The following is a 15,796-nucleotide window of genomic DNA, read 5'->3' as shown; positions in this document are numbered from 1 at the left end:
TGGTAATACCTAACTTTTCCGCGACTCTCGACGAGACGCGTCAGAGGAAGGCGAAGGTGGAATCTCCCTGGAGAGGCAGCGGCAGTTTCTCTCCAGAGTTGCCATTGTAACGCGACATTCCTCGCTCGCTCGATTATGCAACGCCTTCGCATTCGACAAATGCCGGTTTATCGAAATGCGCGCGACGAACGCGAGTTATAAATTGCAGCAGCGAGTACCTCTTTGTCGAGCCTCTGTTATCGTAGCACTCTGATAATATCCGCTGGCTTGTCGCTTGCACTTAATTAATTTCGTTGCGCTCGAAATGGACACGTGTACATTAAGGGAATCCGCTTTCTCATTTGTATAAATATGGGTCTGTTCTTTATAGCTGAACTGGTTGTACTAGTTCAGAGCTTATTTTTCTTCTTCTAATATGGAGAGAAAAAGATAAACTCTGAACTAATGCAACTAGTTCAGCTATAAAGAACAGACCTTATGTCTCTCTGTTATTAATGAGGACGGCGTATTATCGTTCGTCAAGAATATTCGTGTAATATTAAAAAGATAAATGACCGCGATGAGTAGCTTCGCGAACACCCCATAATATATATCGTGTGATAAGCCAATTAAATTATGTTGAAGAATCGAGATTACGATTGAATCATATTTTTCCCTTTCGACTTGTATCGATATTAATTGCCTATGAATTTTCAGTAGATATCATTGCATTTTTCTTTATCTATTGTAATATACGTATTGTATTGTGCATAAGTCTAATGATATGAAAATTATTCGAAGAACGTTAGCACGCGTTCTTCTACGAGACGTGTCGCAATCAGTGACCGTGGCGGTCGTTAACCGGAAACTACAATGAAAGGGAATAAAGAAAGGAAGAGAGTGCACATGAAAAGAATCGAGAAATCGCGCGGCTGTAAATAAAGTGCATAATTTTTTTGAAAATTTATCTTCAATTCCTTTTTCTAAATTGCAAAGTCACATATTTTTGGGAAAATTTTAATTTCTAGAGTGCATAAAATCTCATCAATAATTGTAAGAAATTATATTCTTTTTCAGCAAAATTATAAATTATTAAATAAATCGATAATTAAATGATGTTTTGTGGCACTAATGACGAGAAACATTAGGATTCCCATCTTCTTATCTTAGATAATCTTTAAGTTAGATGATAACCCATGAATTTAATTGGTCCAATTAGTCACTAACATTACATTATATTTATCGCTAATATTACGCTTATTAAAAATGTCCAGTATATTTTCTCTTATCAAAAAGTATATGACTGGAAATTAAATAATTATCATCGAACTGGATATTCTTTCTGAAAACTAATCACATCTGGAATAAAATCGTCGATCTAATTAAAGTACTAAAAATTATTAAGAAAAATATATTTTAGAGAATCAAAAGAAAAATTTTTTTTAATTTTGTAAATTATTTATACGAAAGCTTGCCATGTGTGTTATTCGTAACGATATCATTCAAACAATGTGACTATCACATCAACCATTAATCAGAGTAATTACTCATTTTAGTTTAGTGTTTAATTCTTGTGGCGTTGTCTACGTTGTTAGTACTTCGAATTAACCACGTTAAGTACCGAGTCAAATTTGAGCAAATATATCAAAACGGTTTATTGTAGATTACAAGATTCGCGGACGTTTAATCTTTGCCCGATGTTGTAACGCGCGTAAAAACGACTCGCGTCCTGAATTCGATAACGGAGATTAAACTGACAATGAGAAGACTCGTCTGTGTACTTTCTCCCCACGCTCGTCAGCGCGCTCGTCCTTGGAACGTGCAACGGGCGACTGACTGACTTCGCATGTCCATTGCACGCGAGGAACGTCCGTCCTTGCGAGTCCTTAAAACCTCGCCACGACTGAGACTCTAGGCGGATACAGTCGGAATTGACATCTGCGCGACTCATGCGAATTTTTTACGCTTCGCATAGAAAGATTACCAAGAGGTTCCGCGCGCGCGTCCAATTCTCCATATGTCGACATCAATTTATCATTCTGACGCGATCGTGTCAATCTTCAGCCTCAAGTGACTAAATCAATAAATCGCGATAAACAGAAAACAGAAATTAACGTTCACGAAATTAAAAACACAAATATTTAAAATGCTTGAAAAAATCCTTTAAATAATCGAATATTTACTGTAACTTTATAGTTTCACAATGAATACTAACAATAAGTTAATTTTCTATGATTTATGCTCCGGACTATTGATCAAGACTATGAAATTTGAATGTCGAGATAAATTTCCGATTTCTGTTCAAAGTCACTCTTTATTCGCGATTGAGAATTCCGGCAAAGGATTAACACGATCGACGTAACGTTCGAAATGATTACTACATCAAAAGATAAATTCTTGTCAGAGAAAGTCGTGGGAAGAAGCGGCAAGCGGATCTCCCGAATTTAATGGACGAGACGATGCTTAGAAGTGAATGTGACGACTCCCCGTGGGTAATCAAGTCGAGAGCGTGAGATTTAATTATCCGCTAATAATATATATCGGGAAGTGTTGTAATTATATTTACAACAGGAACATTTTTAATAAAACTAAATTGTGCCTTGCTTCGGAAAAGAAAACGATAGATATATTTAGATCACTATGTGTAACTATAATTGTTATAAAAAAAAAAATAATAATTTGAAACGTGTCAAAAAAAAACTTTCTCTTTATTATAGTTCTATCTTTTAAAGGTTGATAAGCTCAACTGGTTCGAAATCCGTCGTAACTTCCGACGTGGAAGCGACAGAGATTGCACGTGTAAGTTTGTCTTCGTGTAAACCGAAAAATTAACAATGTACTTACACGCGTACAAACAGCATTATCTTTCTTTATCCTAATATTCTCCGCAACATTCTTTGTCACTAAATACGAGTACGTGTATCAATGTTACGATATCGACATTGACGCTTGGCGCGTTCGCGCCTAAATAACGGAGTATCGCGTGTTTATTTATTATAACGACAACAATTTGATCGGTTATAACACGGCGTGTTATATCGTAAGGAGGAAACCGTCGTCATCGTCGTCGAGCGGCGATGACAACGGCGGCTCTAAAGAGAGGAATAAGGGAAAGGAATTACCGATGTGTCACACAGGCGAGAGGATACATCTATAGTTTCTGCACGATGTCGAATTTGTCCTTGAAGCCGATCGACTCCTTCTTCGGGTCGTACTTCTTGCGCTTCGCCAGCTGCTCCCTGAGCTCCTTCACGCTCATCTTCAGGTTCAGGCCTTCGGATCGGGGCTCGCTGCTGTTCGCAACATCCCCCACGCTGCCGTTACCCGTGCCGTGCACGTGGTTCATGTCACCGTTGCCGTTTTCCCGCATATTGCCGCTGCTGTTGCTAGTCGTCGTCTGTGCCATGGTGGTGCTGTTGCTGTGCGCTGTGTCGTTGGAGCCGATTGACTTCTGCGTGTTCTGAAACGAGAAAAACAGAAGGATATATTATTATTGGAAAAAGGCGTTTTTTTTCAAATTAAAAAAATACTATATACGGAATACATAAATAAATAATGTATAAAAAAATAATATACAAGGACACTTTTGAAATTATCAATCAGGTGACATGATATAATTTAAAATGCTCTGCATATCTAATAACCAGCCTGTTAATAGAATGTTTTTTAATGTTACTAAAGTTAAATATAAATAGATGTGATGTATAAATTAAATGCAGCATCGATCAGAAAAAAAATATATGTATCTTTGTATCTTTATAATTGTGCGTTATTAATGCGATTCTTTTTAATGACCTTAGAATTAAGGTATAATCATTGATTCAAGAAATAGTATCCAAGCTTCGCATCCGAGTTACGAAGGCAGAAAAAACGAGACAAGATATTTCTTCTGAGTCGAATGACATTGTGGTTTTTTCGACGTTTCGCTTGTGTTGGCGCGCAAGCTTCTACACAACGCGCACAGACTACCGATAAAAAATGCACATTGTAATACGGTGAGATTCACAAGTGCCTACTACTACGCGCCTTCAACAAAATATGAATTTCCGCTCGAGTATTTCGCGATGGTATCGCGACTCCTCGGCCGGGTATCGCCACGACACGTTATTACTCACGAGTTGGCGCGGATAAAGATCGCTGCCCGCGGAGAGATACTTATAATGACCTTGGATCCTTGATGCAATTCTGAACGGTACTTAAAGGAATTCCATTACCGCGACGTTGGAGAAGAACCGGTTCCCGAGCCGCGCGAACCGTTTAAATCCCTTCGAAATAATGTTAGTCGGCTATCTCGCTACAGTCCTACATACTGAATTTCACGTACGACTGGCTTTCTGTATTTCGCGAATTACCATGCAGCCATTTATTTCGCCCGCGAAAGGAAACTACGCGTGTAAACGGAACTTTTTCCTTTCTCCGTGACGACTGTCTCGATAATCTAATACGATGTAATTACAGTAATCAAAATAGAAATTAGATACGAAACAAGGTATACGTAATAATATACACGGAATGCAAGACTCCAATATAAAGAATGCTAAATAAAATAGAATCGTATCTATATGTGTATGTGTTGTTATAATAAATTTCTTCTCGTCATCATGCATCAATCAATCTTATTAAAACTTAATAAATAATGTGATAGAACAGAATGTGTGTACATACATATACATATTATATTGTATATATATACATTACATAAAATAAATTTTAAGATAAATTTCATTACAGCAAAATTCTCTAATAAAAGTCCTATTTTATCTGATATAGAAATGACGGTATTATTGAAGCGTCCACGCGATTTTCTTTAAAAATAACAATTGAGAGATCAGAATTTTACAAGGTTAATGGCGAGACCGAGTTCTACACACGTTTTTGCAGAGAGACTGACTGTACGATCACGATAATTCGCGAAAATTTCGCGCATGTTGCACATGACGTTTTTATTCCGCCGCTTCTGATGCAACGACCCTATAAAAACTGCAGGAATCTGTGCCATGGGACGACAACGATCATGAATGCTTCTCACGATCATCACGATTTTTTCTTTTTGTAACCTCGAACCCAAATGTATCCGCAATGCATCATAAATTAAAATTTTAATCGCGCGTAAAATGCGAAATCGATCTTCAAAATCTTTGAAGTCAATTATCCAGATAATTTCGCGATATCAGTCATACTCCTTTATATACATTTATACAATTATTAAATTTCCTGAAAACTTTAAACTTGAAAAAATTGCTAATAAAATTTTGAAATCATGGAGAAATGCCTTTCTTGTTTTAAAAAGAAAAACCAAATCAATTTTTTGCTAACAAAACTTTCTAATATTTGTAATATTTCATTACAGTTCTATAAATAGGAGAAAAGAATTTCCTGTCTAAAAATATTATGAAAACAAGAATAACTTATGTACTTTCACGTGCGCTACAAATTCACCTGTGCTCTTTAGCCCAAACGGACGTGTAATTTGTTGCACGCGCGTTGACGCAAGAATAAAATTGTTGATTAAGAGGAGAACATTCCGGGACTAGCAAACGCGCGTATCAAGCTTCGAAATAAACACGCGCTTATCGACGGGTCACGCAGGCGAGTATTTAATTATACCTATGCTATGAAAAAACATGGTGCAATACTTGTCGACTCGTTTCTTCCCTGGAGGGGAATCCCCGTTATCTGCATATGTATTCAGGCGAAACGTGTGCGGGTTTTTGGCACGCTTTCCTCTAAAATCGTTCTAGAACGAGACGCGGAAATCGAATAAGATCGAATAACGGAATTCAGAATGTCTCCCCCGCTGTCCTCCTTATGTAAAATTTTAGATTTAATTTATGTAACAAGTCAATTAACAACTCTTAAGAAAATACATTCTCGCCCTTTTTTTTTTAAAGAATAAGTAACGAAGAAATAAATATTGCATGCAAGTTGAAATATTTATCAATTAAACGCAAATAAAGAAAAGTTTGTACAAATAATACTAAAAAATTGGGCGTATTCATATTGAAATATGTCATACTCTTGCATTTGTATCAGACACGTTACGCAAAGAAGACAGGAAATGTCCTATTTTGCACGAAATGGAAAACGAGCACAAGAGAATGACTATTAATTGTATCGAGAGTACAATATCGCAATTCGCGATTGTACACCGACTTCCTCGAATCCTCTATTACACAATCTATTTGTGCGCCATTTGCAAAAATCCTTCTAATAAGATGACATTTGAAACGTATAATAAACGAGATCTAGAAAAGAAGTTTAATATAAATTCTTTCATGCAGATAAAAATATTGCCTTCCCTCCAGGGTTTCTCCAGAAAATGAGTAATCGTTTTTGCGATAAATTCATCAAAAAATAATTAATTAATAAATCCCAAATTGTTGTTAAATTATTGTTTGTGCATTAATTTATAAATTTAAAATATTATTTAAATAGATTATTTATAAAAGAAAATTAATGTATTTAAATTAATGTATTCTAAAAGTATTTCGATCACGCGCGCATAATTATTACAACGCCCACCATACCGTAGAATCCCTCGATTGTTTGCCTCCTACGCATTCCATTATCATAACTAGTATGTTAACGTCATGAAAGAATGAAAGCACCCATCACATCGTCTACATATTCATAACTTTTCATCTAAATAAAGAGTAATTACATCTCGCAATCATGTCTTTACCACAACAACCATTTGAAAATTTGCTATTACTTCTTTTCGTTTGACTATATAAAAATTTTCAATTTTCTCAAAATTATTTAAAAAAAATAAAATTTTTATTAAACAAATTTTTCTCATCAAAATAATCGCATATATTTTTATAAATTATTAAATATAAACTTTTTCTCTTTCTTTTTCTCTCTTCTGATATATTATAAATTCTGATATATTATAAATCTTTGAAGATATATACATATAAAATTAAATTTATCGTATTAAAAATAATACTATTAAGGATTGTATTCTTTCGAAATAAATCAAATCAACATAATAGGATCGTGATGCAAGCAATCACGACGGATAAATGCGGAATTTACGTAATCTCGTGAAAATTACCGGAAATGGAAGTTCGTCGGAGGTGAGCGACTGAAATTTTCTGATCGAAAGAGAAAGAGCATGCATCCCTCATTTAATACCTATATCGCGCAAAATTTGCGTGTCTCACGAAAATTAATTAAAAACGCCGTCAAACACGCCGATGTCCTCCAGAAAAGCGACTTCCTGCGATTAACGGTCTAATGGCTCGCATCCGAGAGACGCGTATTGTTGCAGACGATGGCGCAGGTGCACTCGTACCGATAACCGCCTAAGTAAACAACGGATAGATGTTTCCTAAGCGCATGTAATTCCTAGAATTACAAGATAACGCTAGAAGTTTTCAAATTTTCTGGAAACTCTGCGCGAACATTACCGCGAAAGTACTGAATACGAAACTCGAGATGATACAAAGAAAAAAAAAAAAAAAACAAATAATAAATGATAAATCACAAAACTGGAAAAATTTTATCTGGGATTATCCTATTGTACTGTAATTTATGATATCTTTCCATTTTTTTCCGAATGATAAATAACTAATAAATTTTTAAATATAATACTTCACGTACAGATACAGAAATTATACTTGATCATATTCATGCGAAATGATAATTTATTCGAAAAAAGCCGAGCCGCAACTTTTCATACCGCGAGCTGGAGTTGAAATGACTCATTCCCCACCACATAGCACGATAAGACACGTATAACTACAGCGAATTCGTTCCATTCGAGCAATCCCTTTTCCTCCTTGAACGCAGCTTTGCCTGTTATTGTATTGCGTATCAAGGCAGGGATATTCGCATGAAACTGAGAGTTATTAAAGTTATTTTCTTATTCTAAGAGATGCACACATATTATCTCCATATTCATAAATTCCGAGAATTTCGTATTCATTAATTTTTCCGAGAAAATTATTTGCGACAAAAATTGCTCTAACAACTTATATATATTTTTAATCTAAAAATTGATTAATTTTAATTTAATAAATTACTATGTAAAATTGAGAGCGAGAAAATTACCATCTATCACATCGTGACCCTGAGGAATTCATAATCGGCATGCAAGAATTATAAAACAAATGTATGTCAGATTTATGAGAGCGTCGGATAAGATTAAGCACGGATCGATCGTTAAACGAACGAGCTTACGCATTCAAATCTTCAAATTTTCACGACTGGTCAGAGTCAAGCGGGATTGTTACCAGGAATACGAGAGAAAGCATCGTACAAGCATTGTCGGAACGAGATTGTAACAATCGTGGAAGCTACGATAACGATATCACCGAGAACCGGAGATACCGTCCTCTGAAGACGTTTCTGGCAGACAAAGCAAGCCTATAAAACGAATTTTATGAATTTTGCCTTTCTCATGTTTTTATCACCGGAAACGTTATAAACCGTTTTGCAATTATATCGCTTAATTAGAAAAATGTAATTTGTTATAAATTATTTATTTCACTTTTATATTGCGTGAGTTTTAATGTAACGCTATCATATCCACATATATTTGCATATTTAAATAAAGTTTAAATACAAATAAGATTTTTACGAATTAAAATATCTTTGACAAATATTAATAACTAAAATACGTATAAGTACCTTTAAATTGAAGATATCAAATATCTTAGGGAACTCGAGATGTCGCGGTATTTAAAAATTAACCAGCGTTGCAATACTTTCTCTATTATCCTTTATATATCTTCCTCTTCATCGTAATTTCGCCAATTCCCGTCGAGGCAAACTCCTCTAACCGATGTTCAAGGGTTAAACGAAGTGTATAAACTGCGGCTCGGCGAGTCGTCTGCCTCTGTATAAATGAATTATTGTCCGGACAATGACGAGCATATAAGCGGGATATTAATAACGCACGTCGTCATTTTCCGTCTACAAACTAAACCGTTGAAATCAGACTCATCGCGAATTTAAAATAGCATTACCGAATGCTGATTTCAGTGTTTTTTTTTTTTTTAACTCCGAATTCGGGTATGCGTGATGATCTAATCTTGCCTTCTCTCATTGCAATTATCTAAAATACTTTGCAAATATGGAAAATATTTATCCATCGCGCATCATCAATATAATGTATCTTGATATTCTTCATGGTAATATGTTTATTATTCAATTATCTACATTTTACGATATTAAAAATAAACTCGCGAAATAATAAATATATATCAGATACTTTTGAATGAAATCTTATTTTATATTTAAAGTTTTCGTAATTTCCTTCGAAAAGAAATAAAACTCTGTTCGGTTACTCAAATATTCTTCGAGTTGCGGTAATAATTTATCATTGAAAATAATGAAAACGAGGTTTTTAGCATCTTTGAAAAGTCGCTGGTCGCGTGATCGGAAGCAGGAAATATTAAATGACAATCTTTATTGTCGCGCATAGATGGAAAGTTCGTGCGTTGGCACGTGCGAATCGGCAAAGCTTCCGCTTATTCAGCATGATTCAATCACATTTCATTCATTCCCGTAGTACGACTACATCGCGAATACTCCTGTGACTTCGAAAAGTGGCACGATACCGGCTCGTGACAATGCTTTAAACACGTGTGTGTACCCAAAGTAATAAATACAAAAAAAAAATTATGTTTCCTACTGAAGATAGTACAGAAAGTAAAATAATATAAATAGAGGAAAAGAAGAGTATCATAAATATATAAAAATTACTAGTTAATACACAGGGACATAAACACTGTCTTTTTAATAATAAAATAGAAGCGCAAGAAATAAAAGTATCAAAATTCTCTAGAAGAAGATGATAATAGAATTAGAAAATAATATTAATATTATAATTTAATATTTAAATAATTATAATATCAATATTATAATTAGTATCATGGAAAATGTGCCAAAAGATTTCGATACAATGAAGTGATAGATGACAGTACAAGTCTTGTCGGCCCGTCTCGTATTGTAAAACGCGATAAGGGTTGTTCGCATTCCGTACACGTAATAAACACGCGCTTGCGACACGCGAGAACGCATATATGCATGATATCATCTGACAATTAAAATCGATGTGATAAGTCGCAAACCTGTGTTAGCGCTTCGATGCCAAATGCGATTCTCAATTGATTCATAATACGACATTATAATATAAATCGACTATAATTCCCCTTTATTACTATAATTTTTATTGCTGCTTGAGAAAATTCAAATATTAATAATTGACGCTATTATAGCAGATAATGCTGACCAACAAGCTTGTAACGTGAACAATAAATGATTCAGTGGCCTAGAAATAAAAGAGAATATCGTCATGTATAAAGAAACGTCCACACGTCCTCTCTCTCTTCAATGATTCGTCCTTCTAACATCAAGTCAGAATATATAATCAATTATTTTAATTCTAAGATATCTATCAAATGGTTTAAAAGCAACAATGTTGTACTATATGTAACAACAATGTATTGTATTATTTTTTGAAATGAAGAAAAAAGATCGACAGAGGAAAATTGCGTTTCGTAGAAAAGAAATAAGAATATTGCTTTTACACATTTTATAGACATCGTATATATTATAGGTGTCAAGAGATCTTTTTCCTTGCCATTTCTGCCTTATACTTCTCGATTCAAGTAAATACAGATGGTCTCGAAGATGTAGAGACATCATTAGCTTAGTTTGGGTAGTGTTTATTCGAATTTATGTAGTCATAAGTGCGGTGAATGTTTCAATGTACACAACGAGAATATCATCGCCGATAACAGAGCAAAAAAGCATCGATGATGATGATGACGACTGGATGCGAATATGGACAAATTATTTACAGAGAGATAAACTGTCTTTTTGTCCCTAGTTAAATCAGCTTTAGTGGAATTAAAATACGAGTTATGAGTCACGAGACAGAACAATATACTACAAATTTTATTTTAGTAATTATATAATTTTTATATTGTAAAAAAGATAAATCCTTTTAATTTTTATGTAATTATGGAGATATTTCAGAGATATTACTGATGTATAACCGAAAGATTGTACAAGTGAATAATAAGAAAAAATATAACATTAAAGATAATTCTTTATAACACAATAAGACAAAAATCTTATAAATAATGACTCATAAAAAATAGTGTAAACTATGCCTCTCTCTCTCTCTCTCTCTCTCTCGCAATCTATATCGTGATTTTTATTACATATACAATCCTGAAGCTAAAAAGAAAATACGCAGAATAAATTATGGCTATAATAAATCTCACACATATTAACATATGCCGTATACAAATTAAAATCCATAGTAAATTTTTATAATCAATATTGAATTATTTATAATAATAAATTAAAATTGATTTAAAAATTATTTCGATAACATTTTAAAATGTATGATATTATTGTGTTAGAATATTTTGTAAAATATTCTATATCTAATAATATCTTGGAAAAATTTTTTGCAGTTTAATTTTAGCAAAAACTATGATGAACATATGAATTACCATAATTTTTTATTTTTTGATCATGACTGTTTCCATATAATTGATAATAATGAAAGAAACATGACAGTGAGAAAATCCGCGAGATAATCACGCGGCATCGACGAAAAAAATGGCGATTTCTCGTTCTATTAGTCAGCTGACGGCGCGCACAAAGAGACGCGTCATCGCCGAGAGAGGATACGCGATCGTTGAGAAAATAACTTATTGTTAGATATCCGTCTTTATGCTATTTGCGCAACATTTTCCTTAAAAAAACGGTTTCAATAATTTAAATCACTTCCTGTATCGCGCAGTTCACGCTACCTGATAATCCATGTAAATAAAAGCATTATCAAGCATTTTTATCGCCGAAACATCTAATCACGATTAAATCGCGCAGCGCATGAATCGCGGTAAAAAATCGAAATTGCATTTATAATTTATGATTCAATGCAGTTATTCTTCCGTAAAATACATCGTACGAATGATCCTTACGCAAATCGAATTCGCAACAAAAAATAAGCATAAAATATTTGTATAATAAACGTATAAAGTTTATCCTATATAAATCCAAATTAAGAGCGAGTAATATTGTATACGAGATAAAATTCGATAAGATAAGGCTTATAAATCATACAATATTGTTGACGTATCACAAATTTAATAAGATAATTTTGCAGATAGATAATCCCTCGATCAAATAAATAGAGGGCATTAAAAGTCACATGGATTTAAAAGAAATTTATGTTATATATAATTAACTTTCACATTTGCAAATTTCTTTTGTATCGTACGATATTTCAAATTTCTATTCCTTATTTTTACTGCAATACATCATTGGAATAGCTAAAAGAGCACAATGACGACAAAACTATTCTGCAGAGAAATAACTAATTACGGTACGATGACGCATGTGCATTCAATAACGCGCACCTGCTTGTATTTTACGCAAGTTCGAATATGCTATAAAAGCTGAGAATATTGCATGTTACGGCGTAAAAAATACAACACGGCGACCGCATTCAATAGATAGTTATCAGCTCGATAAACCCCCTGTATATGTTCAACAAATACATATGTATGTAAAATGAGTTGGTGAGATTTTTTTACAACAATCTAGAATAAGGTTTGTAGATCAAAATGCTGCTAAACGCGTAGTATTTATTTGTAGTATATCTATTTTTATGAAAATAAAACGTTTGTAAGATATATATATATATATATATATCAATATCACGCGGACGCGTATGAGATACATTAATAATTATATTTTATTACCATCTATACACATACGCATGGCCTTCTAGACCAGGTCGTCAATATGTATTCAGCGTTCGATGTATTGCAGTGCTGCACACGCGCTGCGAGCGTGTGCCAGACACTTTCTAGGCATGAACGGACGCGACGTAAACACACGAGAGCGACCAACGGCGGTGGCGGCGGCGGCGGCGACGAATCCAACAGGTGGACCCAACTCCGATAAAATTCCACGTGAATGCCACGGATTCTTTCGATACGGGCGCGTCGTTTCTCGGGACTTTCAAAGCCGGAGAAGACGCGATTAACGCACTTGCGTTCGCCTTAATGTGCATTAATCACTTTCAAGAAATTTATCTGCATATATATGACACGCATATATTTTCGATAGTAAAAATATAGTCGATGAGAAGTAGATAATAGTCTTCATAGAAGAGAATTATTATTCTGTTTTTATTTATAATATTAAAATTTTTATAATAAAAAATAGAAAGAGAGAATGCGATATTTATTTTTATTTCATTGTAAATTTTGATAGATCGGTTTGTAAAATTGAGATAATTATTCGATATCTCTTTTGCAATTACAACGTTATTTGCGCATATTTGTATTTGCACTCCGCGAATTTGAATATGCACGCGCATTTATGTTTATTACAAAGTAACCGTTTGTGATTTCAAAATGATTTTAATAGAGCCTATTACTCTCGTATGCGATTTAAATTTCATAATTTATTGTACATCGACACAAACTGCGTGTTTATTTTGTATATAGCCATTTTTTATCCATAATAATGATTCAATATAAAAAATATCTTAATTTTAAGAGTACCAAGTTTTTTCTAATTATATACATAATACCATAATCATATATATAAAAACAACTTATTTATATATATGAATTCCGCAATAATAATAAGTCTCTATTAAAAAAGAAAAAAATTGAGATGGTATAAAGTGCATATTGCATAATATGCCGTTTAAATCACTGAAATTTACGATACGTAATAAATCGTGTGCTCGGTACGTCTAGAGTTAAGATACGAAAAGCAGAATAGAGGAATTACTTACCTCGTCGACTGAGCAGTTGCTGCCGTCGGAGCGATCCTCCACGCTGTTGGGATTCCTTTCCGGCGTCTTGATCACCTTGATGTTGAGCATAGTGCCCTTGATAACGATGTTGTTCTCCCTGAAATAATCGTCGGCCTCCTGATCGACCACCAGCAGCTTGGTCTCGTTGGCGAATGCCTTGATGCGCTCGACCACCTGATTGTGGGTCTCGTTCGCGATGTCGATCTCGTTCACCTCGATTATCCGGTCGCCCTGACGCAGACCGGCCGCCTGACTCGGCGAGCCGTCGTCCACCTTGCCGATGAACTGGCCGTTCTTGCCCTTCTGCGCGTGCAGATTGAAACCGTAACCGGGGAAGTCGTCCCACTTGACGATGTGGCAGAGTCGCGCGCACGGCGGTTTATCGTCCTTCAGCGAGGACATCGCGTCGTTCTCGAACCTCGATGGGAGAGGCGAGAGTCGAGGAGGGAAAAAAAAGTAAGAGAATAAAAAAAAAAAAAGAAACAATGCGGAGAGACGCACCCCGCGAATCCGGGATCAGATCGGAGACACACCGTACCCGCACCAAGGAACGCGCGAAACGCGAGTCACGCGCGAACCGAGACGAGCGCGACGGGGACAAACACCACGAGACGGACGCGCGCGCACGTATGACGCGAACGGGCACGAACGATGACGGAGAGGCCCGAGCGCTCGGGCCTCGGCCTCGGCCGTCTCGGCTGTCCCGACGATTACCGAATCGATCCGATCGTGCCCGATGTTACTCTACGCCACGAAGCGATCGTTGGAACAAGGACTGGGCGATACGTGGCGCGAAATGCGATTTCGCGCGTAATGGCGGACTCGACCGACAAATGATCGAATTTTAAATTCGCGAAGAGCCTTATCGAGACTTCTCTTCTTTTATTGTTACGTTGCAACAATCGAGTTTTCTTTCGTTATTTTCTCTCTTGTGACTTTATTCTTACTGTAAGATTAAAGACGAGTATCTTCTTCGTCGGTTGATGTTTTCTTCATTGTTGATTTGTACTTTACGAATTTGTCGTACAAAGGTCGCTTTACCCGTATACACCGCGCTTGATTTACGTGCAGCAATCGCGACGAAACGAGATGTAAGTCCGTTCGACGCGTTCCTGAACACGATGCCGAAGAAATATACGAAAAACACTGTCACGAGGACAGACTTATCGAACCGTGCCGAATCGGAAAAGCGAAAGGAACGTACTGTAACGAACGAAAGTGAAGCGGGCTGTAAACTGTCATGGCGGCGACGCCTGGTGACAGGTGCGCGAAACACCGCATGCTACGATCTAGATCGAATATATTGGTCGATAAAAAACGACGAAAATATTTATTGTTAGGGAAAATACTCAGTTTTTTAATTTTCAGAATAGAATAATAGATAAATATATCAATAAAAGAACATACAATTTTTAAAATTTAAGTAAAATACGTTTTGTTTCCCCAATCTTCCTACAACTTTCTATTAGATCGTGTATCTTTCTCTCTCTCTCTCTCTCTCTCTCTCTCTCTCTCTCTCTCTCTCTCTCTCTCTTTTTTCTCAGAAAGCGATGAGAATTTTTCTTTATGTGATCGTGTATCTCTCTCTCTCTCTCTCTCTCTCTCTCTCTCTCTCTCTCTCTCTCTCTCTCTCTCTCTCTCTACATTCTTTATGTATTTTTATATAAATATAGAGAATGTTCTTTAAATGTCGCACACACTTGAATAAAAAATTAAATTAAATAATTCACTATTTAATTGCAATAAAGCAGGTGGAATAACTGGTTTTATACTTCGCCTTCAATTTTTATACATTTTGAATATTGCAATCTTTTGTTTAAATATCACGAAGATATTGGCATTAAGTTAACGCGATAAAAAAAAATTAATTATGATTTTCCTTACTTATCAATCAATTGAGACTGAATATAAAAGACTGAATATAAATAATGTTGTTCTACGAACAACAGTATCGCTCCTAGCAGTCGCGTTTTTTCTAATGCGACTTTCATGATTAATACCTGCGCGTCTCCGATG

At 35.3% G+C, this 15,796-nt stretch overlaps 1 protein-coding gene across 1 annotated transcript; it reads right to left on the bottom strand.

Moving 5' to 3' along the window:
• Positions 1-508: 508 nt before the first annotated feature.
• LOC115245987 (Na(+)/H(+) exchange regulatory cofactor NHE-RF1) lies at positions 509-14,378 on the bottom strand. Its single transcript, XM_029824530.1, has 2 exons — positions 13,760-14,378; positions 509-3,439 (listed from the first exon to the last, which is right to left on the bottom strand). Exons 1-2 carry the CDS (start codon positions 14,180-14,182, stop codon positions 3,131-3,133), a joined length of 732 nt encoding a protein of 243 aa, XP_029680390.1. The 5' UTR covers positions 14,183-14,378; the 3' UTR covers positions 509-3,130.
• Positions 14,379-15,796: the final 1,418 nt, after the last annotated feature.

This window comes from Formica exsecta, unplaced genomic scaffold, assembly GCF_003651465.1.
Source record: "Formica exsecta isolate Colony F162 unplaced genomic scaffold, ASM365146v1 scaffold138, whole genome shotgun sequence".
In the NCBI taxonomy this organism is placed as follows: domain Eukaryota; kingdom Metazoa; phylum Arthropoda; class Insecta; order Hymenoptera; family Formicidae; genus Formica; species Formica exsecta.
The sequence above is the reverse complement of the archived record's forward strand: the minus strand, read 5'-3'. Positions and strand labels throughout refer to the sequence as shown.

Bases quoted from the DNA above. Each gene is read 5' to 3' on its own strand.
- LOC115245987 (XM_029824530.1), bottom strand. From the start codon at position 14,182: ATGTCCTCGCTGAAGGACGATAAACCGCCGTGCGCGCGACTCTGCCAC. The intron at 3,440-13,759 runs GTAAGTAATTCC...TTCTCGTTTCAG, and splicing joins GCAACTGCTCAGTCGACGAG to AACACGCAGAAGTCAATCGG.